Raw genomic sequence first — 10886 nt, 5'->3', positions numbered from 1 at the left:
TTCTCTCTTTCCCTCCCTCTTTCTCTCTCTCTCTCTCTCTCTCTCTCTCTCTCTCTCTCTCTCTCTCTCTCTCTTTCCCTCCCTCTTTCTCCTCTCTCTCTCTCTCTCTCTCTCTCTCTCTCTCCCTCTCCCACCTCTTTCTCTCTCCCTCTCCCCCCTCTCTCTCTCCCTCTCCCCCCTCTCTCTCCCTCTCTCTCTTTCTCTCTCCCTCTCTCTGTCTCTCTCCCTCTCCCCCCTCTCTCTCTTTCCCTCCCTCTTTCTCTCTCTCTCTGTCTCTCTCTCCCTCTCTCTTTCCCTTTCTCTCTCTCTCTCTCTCCTTCTCCCTCCCATTTTCCCTCTCTCTCTCTTTCTCTCTCCCTCTCTCTGTCTCTCTTTCCTCTGTCTCTCTCTGTCTCTCTCTCTCTCCCTCCCTCTTTCTCTGTCCCTCTCTCTTCTTTCTCTGTCCCTCTCTCTCTCTCTCTCTCTCTCTCTGTCTCTCTCCCCCCCTCTCTCTCTCTCCCTCCCTCTCTCTCTTTCTCTCTCCCTCTCTCTGTCTCTCTCTCTCATTCCCTCTCTCTCTTTCTCTCTCTCTCTCTCTCTCTCTGTCTCTCTCTGTCTCTCTCTCTCTCTCTCTCTCTCTCTCTCTCTCTCTCTCTGTCTCTCTCTCTGTCTCTCTCTCTCTCCCTCCCTCTCTCTCTTTCTCTCTCCTCTCTCCCTCCTCTCTCTCTTTCTCTCTTTCTGTCTCTCGCCCCTCTCTCTTTCTCTCTCTCTCTCTCTCTCACTCTCTCTCTTCTTCTGTAGCTGTCAGATCTTCTGCTGCTTCTTTTCTCCTCTACTACAACTCCCATAATGCATCACTCTGTATATAGCCCAGTGCATTTTTGTAGTCATTAGTGCAGCTTGACCGATCAGTTCCGCACTGCCTCCACGGGGGAAGGGGATTGCTGGGGGGGCATTATCCCAGACGGCAGGCCCTGTTTGATGTCAGTCTCTCGCAGCGTGTCTCGCAGCGTTTTAACAGCCTCTGTGCTTTAATGATGTAATTACTGTGCTGAATTACACAGGGGTGAATGAGGTAGTAGAACTAGCGGAACCGTAGCTACTGTAGGTTCTAATGGAAACACCCTGAGCTCATTCGTTTGGTTCCAGAACTTAAATAATAAGTTGAGAATAAGTTTGTTAAGACTGAGGGGCGGGGCTTATCGGTCCAGATGCATCGCTTCTCATTACACCATCATTCAGAGAGTGACCATGCAGGTGGGGGGTTGGAGGCGGGGGGAGAGAGCAGTGTGTGTGTGTGTGTGTGTGTGTGTGTGTGTGTGTCGTGGTTTAGTCAGCATGGGTTTGTTGTGTTTTTATGTTGTTGTCTGTTCTGTTACAGTTACAGTGCAAATCCTCTATGTAACTTCCAGGACAAACTCCGCCCTCTACGCCATCATTAACCCCCCGCCTCCACGTCAATCAGTACCACCACTAAAACCACTGAACCCACCAACCCCATCCACCAACCACATCAACCTCATCCCGAATCCCACCAGCTCCCCACCAGTCACACCAACCAGCCCCTCTAACACCCCCAAATCACTGAACCCACCCACCAACCCCCCACCACAAACTGCACTAACCCCATCATCAACCTCACCACCAATCTGCCCCCAGTCCTATTGTTTACGTTCCACCTTAATCGCTGCAGCTGTGGCTGTTCTGGAGTGCAGTGAGACAGTGGACACTGCAGCTGCCTTCAGAGACAAACCGCATACATCACACACACACACACACACACACACACATCTCAGATAATACAGCTTATTCATACAGTACACCTAGAGCTCGAGTCTACAGGGAGAGAGAGAGAGAGAGAGAGAGAGAGAGAGAGAGAGAGAGAGAGAGAGGCACTGCAGCAGGAGAGCATTACAGAAACAACATCATAAAAGTCGTCCTTCAGATAAAACACAATTAAACAAATTAAGAGAGAGAGAGAGCAGTGTATATTATATCTGCTCATTCATGTGAGTTGGTCAGTAAAAGAACACACACTGACACAGCGGAAACGACCACACACACACACACACACACACACACACACACACACACACACACACACAGTTCTGCTGTGTAGAAGGCAGCAGCTCTTAATTCTGCTGACTGCTGCAGAACTGTGTTTGTGTGTGTGTGTGTGTGTGTAAAACTTAGGTTACAGGCTTGCAGGGAGCCACACGGTTCAAACAGCACTGCAGCAGAACACACACACACACACACACAGACTAGAGGTGTGCTGTCCGACCCGAGCCCGGCGGGTCCAGACAGAAGGCTGGGTTTAGGGCTGATGTTTTGGACAGTCCTGAGACACTCAGAGGCGGGTTTCTGGAAGGCACCCCTGCCAGGGTGGTCCGTCTGTGGTGGTCCACTCCTGCACTGTAAAGCATGTAGAGTCAGGTTAACCCATTACACCCTGTTCACAGAGTGAACTCCGCCTACTCCAACCGCGACTCGTCACGACCCTAGTGCAGGTAGACTGTAGCCCCTCCCTGGAGGTTGCATGCAGTAACGTCTGTGTTTTTGTTTTTGTGTTCATGTTTGTTTGTTTGTCCCTCTGTTTGTGTGTCCTTTTCTCTGTTTTGCTCTGTGTGTGTGTATGTGTGTATGTGTGTGTGTATGTGACTCTCTCACACACCCCAGTATGCGCTCCTTTAGCTCGGACAGATCAAACACCCAGAACAGGACGTCCTGTGTGAGAGACAGCATGGTGATAGAGGAGGTCATCGCTCCCACCAAAGACACGGTAAGACACACACACACACACATTTTTTATACCCACTGTACACATGCTTCTACCTGTGTGAATTGTGTATATATGCATGTATAGTAATACTGCACATATGCTTATATACAATATACTGTTCAGACATATATACATATACAATATATATGTGCATACATGCACTATATACAGGCATAAATACACAATATACGTGCATACATACACTATATACAGGCATATATGCAGACATATTTACAGTATATATGTGCAAATATACAATATATTTATACAAACAGTATATACAGGCATATACACACCACATACATTCATATACACTATAGTCTATATCCAGGCATATATTTCATATGTACAGACAGATGGGTGGAGATGAGCAGACAGAGACACAGACGGGCCGAGAATGAGGTTGTGAAATTCCCCTCCGTCAGAACTTTCCGTCACATGTTTCCTGTTTGGGTCTGGTTGTTTTCTTTTCCAGCGGAATTCTTTTGTAGGGCCAAGTATGTCTCTGGGATCTGGGAATATTTTTATCAGACGTCTTTAGACAGTCCCACAGACACTGCAGAACAATCCTTCCCCGAAGTGACCGCGACTTAATCTCCCGAACTCTGAAACTGCTCCCAGTTAGTGCACCAGCCCTCACACGCGTGGGCTTACCCGGCCCTCACGCTCTCGCAGGAGCAGCAGGTCGAAGGCTTTTCACAACTCTGATTAAAGCGAAATTCCACCAGTTTCCCAACATTATCCCAAACGCAGTCGCCCAGCTGAGACCTGTTCTGTCTCGTGGAAGCGCACGCCCCACCGATTAGCACTGCCGCTCCAGTAGTATGCTAGCTCAAAGCTAACAGCAGTGTTCTAGATCAAACAGGAACATGCAGAGCTGAGGATCTGAAGTTTGTAACAGACACTAGCCTGTATTTGAGCTAGACCTAGTCCAAAGACTAGTCATTCCTAGTCTCCCCCATTATATAGAGCCCCGTCCTCTGAGACACGTCAGGAAGCTCCACCACATCTTCACACAACACAGCTGGAGCTCTCCCCAACACGCGTGGAGGAGAACGCTAACTGCTAATTCTGCTACTTCAGCTAACAGACGTCCGCACTAGCACCGCAGCATCGCCCACGCTGAGTGATGGGGGAGCGGGAGGACCTTCCTACCCACCCAAAGAGTTATGCTATTCAGTTATGCTCTCCGGGACTCTCGGCTGCTCGACATCGCTGAAGGGGAGGTTCACCGTGTCCTGAAGTGTAATGCTGGGAGCTGGAGCACCAATCAGCAGCTGCTCTGTCCCTCATCTCCTACCTTCTCTGAGAAACTCCTCTGTGTCCTGATCCAGCTTTTTATAGACTGCTGCACTGAATTTCTTCCTTGTGTGTGTGTGTGTGTGTGTGTTCCCTTTGAAGCTGCAGAATGTTTTTAAGACATCTCCTACATGGTGGACCCTCAGAATAAGGTAGAACCTCAAATCCATGACCATGTTCAGCATGTTCCTCTCCATCACAGTGTGTGTGTGTGTGTGTATGTGTGATCTGCTTGTCCATGGTCCAATCATGCTCATCCATCATCCAAACACACCTCGGCTGGCCTGCTCTCTGAAGTGTGTGTGTGTTCCTGTTTATAATAAACACTCATAAGCTGGAGACGCAGCTCAGAATGTGTTTTTTTCCACATTCTTCATCTTCATCATCATCTTCATCATCATTGGTCTTGGCCTGAGTTCCAGATCAGAGCTCTTTTCATCCCTCTCTAATGTTAAAATATGAAGACATGTATCACTCGGCTCCTCGCTCCATCTGAACAAACCTAAACTGCCGGTTCTGAACCAGGTTTAGCTCCGCCTACTTATCCTACAGCAGTTACACCCACACTTTCATCCTACAGCAGATTAGCCCCACCCATTCCGCCTATAGCAGTTTAGTCCCACCCATTTATCCTACAGCAGGTGAAGAAGGGAATTCTGGGGGTTCTGGGGTATAAACTCTCACAGATGCAGTAGGAGGAGCTCAGGGTGATCAGGGTGGGATTATGGGGGCTCTTTAGAGTGAGTTGCTGTAGGAACCCGTGTCTGGAGCGTCAGTAGAGGGAGGAAGCGGCGCTGCTGGTTCTGCTGAGTTGCAGGCTGGTGAGGGCAGGGTTATGACTAAATCATAAAGGCCTGAAATATTCAGCACTGCTGGGCGGCGTGGCTGCGGCTGGGCGTTTAGAGGGGGCTTACACTCGTCTGCGCTCTGAACAACAGCAGCTCACCCTGTCCCTACAGCGCAGTCTGACCGCGGGGACACGCGTGGGACACAGCGGTCAACACAGGCATTAAAGGGTCAACGGCACGGACAGCTGACCTTCACTCGCTAGTGTAAACACTGTTAGAGGTTTACATAGGTGTCTGCCTGTGGAAGCCCATAGCGCCGTAGCTCCACCTATTCAGCCCATAGCGCCGTAGCTCCACCTATTCAGCCCATAGCGCTGTAGCTCCACCTATTCAGTTCATAGCACTTTAGCTCCAGGAGGGTTTCAGTCTGGTTAGATTTCTGAATGAGGCAGAGGACAGCCAATTAGAATTGAGCTCATTTACATATATCAGACTTAAAGGCACAGTGCGCTTAATTCGGGAGGATAAAGAGAGGCTGGGAAACGTTTTTTTTTTAAAGATTTTTAAGTTTACATTCATCTATTGACTGCTACTAAACACCTTGTGTTCTTGTGTGTGTGTGTGTGTGTGTGTGTGTGTGTGTGTGTGTGTGTGTCTTTGCAGCATCTCTCTGTCAGCCGTGAGCAGAATGAGTGCTTGAGGCGTTACAGCTGGACCCCGGACACCATGGATCACACACACAACACTGTGTCCAGCCCCATACACTCCGGGTAAGAAACTGTGTGTGTGTGTGTGTGTGTGTGTGTGTTGACTGGAGCATGACTCCAGTGGAGAAGATGTTTAAGTTTAGCTCATAGCTGAACTCTGCAGAAACCTCCTAACACTAATAATCATCCTCACAGTAAACACTCAGACCTGCAGTTTATCTGTAGGAGGCTGCCCGTTGTCTGACCCCCCCTGAGCTCACCTCAGACTATGACCCCAAACCCAAACCAAACCCTGACCCGCTCCCCCACATTAGTTAGTTGTATGAGCTGTTCTGGCGGGGTAGACTGGGGCAGTACTCTCAGTATTAGGGAGGGAGGTGTTTCTGATAAAGTGGCCGGGGAGTGAATGGTTCTTTGCTCTTGGGCGTGTTTGATCTGTGCTGTTATGATCAGTCCACATGCAAACCAGCCGCTCTGACCGTGTGTGTGTGTGTGTGTGTGTGTGTGTCTGTGTGTGTAAAGCTCACACTGCTGCTGCTGTTTAAAATGGACTGTTTGTTTTTGTTCTCCTCGTCTTTTTGCTCCCGTTGCAGCGGCGTCACGTCTGGCCGTAGAGTGTGTGAGGGGTGTGTCAGGGGAGTGTGTGAGGGGCGTGTGAGGGGGTGTGGGGGAGTGTGTGAGGGGTGTGGGGGGAGTGTGTGAGGGGCGTGTGGGGGGAGTGTGTGAGGGGCGTGTGGGGGGAGTGTGAGGGGTGTGGGGGGAGTGTGTGAGGGGTGTGGGGGGAGTGTGTGAGGGGCGTGTGGGGGGAGTGTGAGGGGTGTGTGGGGGAGAGTGTGTGAGGGGTGTGTGGGGAGAGTGTGAGGGGTGTGGGGGGGGAGTGTGAGGAGTGTGTGAGGGGTGTGTGGGGGAGTGTGGGGTGTGTGGGGGGAGTGTGGGGGAGTGTGTGAGGGGTGTGGGGGAGTGTGTGAGGGGCGTGTGTGGGGAGAGTGTGAGGGGTGTGTGGGGGAGTGTGTGTATGGGGTGTGGGGGGAGTGTGTGAGGGGCGTGTGGGGGGAGTGTGAGGGGCGTGTGGGGGGGAGTGTGGGGAGTGTGTGAGGGGCGTGTGGGGAGTGTGTGAGGGGTGTGTGGGTGGAGTGTGGGGAGTGTGTGAGGGGTGTGTGGGGGAGTGTGAGGGGTGTGTGAGGGGTGTGTGGGGGAGTGTGTGAGGGGTATGTGGGGAGAGTGTGTGAGGGGTGTGTGTGGGGAGAGTGTGTGAGGGGTGTGTGGGGGAGTGTGTGAGGGGTGTGTGGGGGAGTGTGAGGGGTGTGTGAGGGGAGTGTGAGGGGGGATCGGGGGACGCAGTAATGAGTGTCTGTTTTTGCCTCCTGCTCTTCTCTGTTCTTCTGTTCGTTTGTTTTTGTTTCACAGCCCTTCCTCCCCGCTCCCCCAGTATGACTCCAGGTGAAAACTGTCTCCAGTTACCTCTCTACCTCTACCTCTCTCTACCCCTCTCTACCTCTACCTCTCTCTACCTCTACCTCTCTCTACCCCTCTCTACCTCTACCTCTCTCTACCTCTACCTCTCTACCTCTACCCCTCTCTACCTCTCTCTACCTCTACCTCTCTCTACCCCTCTCTACCTCTACCTCTCTCTACCCCTCTCTACCTCTACCTCTCTCTACCTCTCTCTGCCTCTACCCCTCTCTACCTCTCTCTACCTCTACCTCTCTCTACCTCTCTCTACCTCTACCTCTCTCTACCCCTCTCTACCTCTCTCTACCTCTACCTCTCTCTACCTCTACTTCTCTCTACCCCTCTCTACCTCTCTCTACCTCTCTCTACCTCTACCTCTCTCTACCTCTCTCTACCCCTCTCTTCCTCTACCTCTCTCTACCTCTCTCTGCCTCTACCCCTCTCTACCTCTCTCTACCTCTACCTCTCTCTACCCCTCTCTACCTCTACTTTTCTCTACATCTCTCTACCTCTACCTCTCTCTACCCCTCTCTACCTCTACCTCTCTCTACCTCTCTATCTCTCTCTCTCTCTACCTCTCTATTTCTCTGTCTCTCTCTCTCTCTCTCTCTCTCTCTCTCACTCACTTTCTCTCTCTCTCAGTGTCTGTGTGAGTCTAACCCACACTGTGTAGGTGTAGTATAGTAGCTGTGTCAGTGCTGTCACACACACACACACACACACATATATGTAGAGAGAGTGTTCAGTGTGGTGCTCGTTTGACCGTGCTCAGCTGAATCATGTTAAAAAGAGAGAGAGGTTCTGTTAGAACTGGGAGGAGTTAGGGTTTTTTTAAGCATGGATCTTTAAAGAACCTTTAATTCATCAAGAAGTCAAGGAACCTGTTCTGTGGAGGTTCTCCACAGTCAAATCTCAATCACAGACATGGTTCTATCAGGAACAGTCCACAGAACTGATGGTGGTTCCTGAATGACATGGCTTTATTTTTAGAGGTGAAATCAGACAGCTGTTGACTATTGCAGTGTTACAGTAGCTGTAGATCAGACTGTAGATCAGACAGTAGATCAGACAGTAGGTCAGACAGTAGGTCAGACAGTAGGTCAGACTGTAGATCAGACTGTAGATCAGACTGTAGATCAGACAGTAGGTCAGACAGTAGGTCAGACTGTAGATCAGACCATAGATCAGACATTGTAGACTCAGACTAGACATGATCAGATCACCTGTGTCACTAAAGTGACATCAGACACTGTCTGAGTTTTCATTCATTCACTGACTGGGTTTCTCTCCTTCGGATTAACAGATTGTTTATTTCTTGCTGGTTTTCTCATCTGTGAAGGTGCAGCTGATCACGCTATTGATCACTGATCACTGCTTCGAAGCCATTGATCTTGGCAGTAATTAGACTTTGATGTTTTTTGAAGCATGCAGCTGAAAGCTTCAGACTCACAGTGCTGCCAGGCTTAACAACTCGAAGCAACGTCCCTCCTTTTCTCCCTGTTACTCCTCTTATTTACTTCTGTCTTTCACTCTCTCTCTCCTCTGTGTTTTCCCTTTATCCAGTGCTCGCTCGCTCTTTCTTCCTCTCTCTCTCTCTCTCTCCTCCCCCGTCTCCCTGCTCGTGTGTTGGTGGTACAGTGGTGCAGCATGGGAACCGTCACTAATCAGTGTTTGTGTCGTGGGTTAGCGTGGTGTCCCTCTCTCTCTTCCCCTCTCTCTCTTTCTCTCGCTCTCTAACTCGTCCCTCGTTCCTCTCTGCAGGTTCCTGGTCAGTTTCATGGTGGACGCCAGAGGCGGGTCCATGAGGGGAAGTCGTCATGACGGCATGCGCATCATCATCCCGCCCAGGAAGTGCCCGGCGCCCACGCGGATCACCTGCCGTTTGGCGAAGCGCCACAGGCTGGCGTACCCGCCCCCATGGTAGAGGGGGAGGGGCTGGTGAGCAGGCTGGTGGAGGTCGGGCCGGCCGGAGCTCACTTTCTGGGGTAAGAAAGTCCATATCTGACCACAAACAGAAGCTTATACACCATTGTAATGAGCACAGCAGCTACGAGGCTAATGAGGGGAACAAGTAAAAGAAGCTCATGACAGATATTTAACCAGTCCTCTTCCACTCCTCCACCACTAGGGGGGCTGTGAGAGGGGCTTCAGGGTAATCATTTGGTTCACATAATAACTGCATGTTGTCTTTCCATCTTTTCCTGGTTTTGTTTTCCAGGCCGGTCATTGTGGAAATCCCGCATTTGGCTCCATGCGCGGGAAAGAGCGCGAGCTGATCGTTCTGCGCAGTGATAACGGCGACACGTGGAAGGAGCATCACTATGACTGTCGTGGAGAAGACCTGATCGCTCTGCTCAACGGCATGGATGAGGGTAAAAACAACATAGCAAACAATAAACACGCTTTCTAACAGACTCCGACTGTAGTGCGCCCCCTAGAGGAGTGTAGTCACAGCTACAAGCGTTATTGCATATCTCAGAGACTGGATTTACAGCTACACACTCTAGTGCGCCCCCTAGAGGACTGTGTTTGCAATTGCATGGTCAAAAGCCCCCCGAGTGTGTTTACTGGATTAGTTCAAAGGTGTTTGTTTACTGTTTGTTTGTTTACAGAGCTGGACAGCCCAGCTGAGCTGGAGAAGAAGAGAATCTGCCGCATCATCACTAAAGATTTCCCACAGTACTTTGCAGTGGTGTCTCGCATTAAGCAGGAGAGTGATCACATGGGTCCGGAGGGCGGAGTCTTGACCAGCGAGGCTGTTCCCATGGTGAGGGCCGCATTTCCTCCTGGAGCACTCACCAAGAAGATCCGTGTTGGCCTACAGGTACACGCACACACACGCACACACACGCACACACACACACACACACACACACGTTGTTGTTGTTGTTGCTATCTGTGGTACAAATGATGAATTGTCATCAGGCCAGCCTGTGCCGGAGGAGGTGGTGCGGAGTGTGATTGGGAACCGAGCCTCATTCAGCCCATCGTCACTGTGGAGCCCCGCAGGAGGAAGTTCCATAAACCCATCACCATGACGATCCCGGGTGCCGCCCCGAGCCAAGGAGGCGGCCGCTAATGGGCGGAAAGGTGACCCTGCCCCCTGCCTGAGACTGCTCTGCAGCATCACAGGTACTGCAGAGAGAGAACAATGTGTGTGTGTGTGTATCTGACCCAACTTCCCTGCTGTCTGCTCCAGTTTTCAGGTGTTTTATACTAATTTTATTAAATATTTATTTTATTACTGTGAGTGAAATGGTTACGATCTCATCTCTGTAGACACGCCCCCTAAAGCGTGCGTCCCTCAGCGTGACTCTCAGAGCTCAGTTCTGAAGCAAAGTGAGGATCTGGAGCGCGTGATTTCCACCACATTGTTCCTCACTGCCTGTCCAGAACATCTGCAGAAACACTTAAAGTGCTGATGTCTGTGTCCTTATGTAGGCAGGGCTGTGTTTAAAAGGACCTGTATATATATATATATGTGTGTGTGTGTGTGTGTGTGTGTGTCTGTGTGTGTTTAGGTGGCACATCTCCAGCTCAGTGGGAGGACATCACTGGCACCACTCCGCTCTCCTTCGTCACTGACTGTGTCTCATTTACCACCAACGTCTCAGCTAGGTAACACACACACACACACACACACACACTGCCTTTAGTCAGATCATGTACACACAGTGAACATGTCCGTGAGAGTAACCCCTTGCTGGACACCCTGCGGCTGGATTCTGCTGATTCATGCTTAATGCCGGTGGTTGTTCAGCAGCAGCTTCTGCAGCATCACACCCTGCTGACAATCAGCACAGTTCTCAGCCAGTTGCCTAGCAACACACATCTCTATGTGTGCGTTTAAATGTCTTTACTAATGGGATGAGGTACTGA

At 50.6% G+C, this 10886-nt stretch overlaps 1 protein-coding gene across 1 annotated transcript in view; it reads left to right on the top strand.

Moving 5' to 3' along the window:
* Positions 1-2176: 2176 nt before the first annotated feature.
* Positions 2177-10886, top strand: part of ank3a (ankyrin 3a) — a 33668-nt gene continuing 24958 nt past the window's right edge. Inside the window, 12 exon segments of the mRNA XM_072690169.1 lie at positions 2177-2761; positions 5512-5618; positions 6963-6995; positions 8769-8923; positions 8926-8992; positions 9226-9248; positions 9251-9379; positions 9620-9837; positions 9938-9986; positions 9989-10053; positions 10055-10139; positions 10529-10625. Of these exon segments, the coding sequence (XP_072546270.1) occupies positions 2615-2761; positions 5512-5618; positions 6963-6995; positions 8769-8923; positions 8926-8992; positions 9226-9248; positions 9251-9379; positions 9620-9837; positions 9938-9986; positions 9989-10053; positions 10055-10139; positions 10529-10625 (1175 nt within the window). The 5' untranslated portion in view covers positions 2177-2614.

The sequence above is a fragment of the Salminus brasiliensis genome, chromosome 10 (assembly GCF_030463535.1).
Source record: "Salminus brasiliensis chromosome 10, fSalBra1.hap2, whole genome shotgun sequence".
Classification (NCBI taxonomy): domain Eukaryota; kingdom Metazoa; phylum Chordata; class Actinopteri; order Characiformes; family Bryconidae; genus Salminus; species Salminus brasiliensis.
Note: the sequence above shows the minus strand (reverse complement) of the source record. Positions and strands in the feature narration are given on the sequence as shown.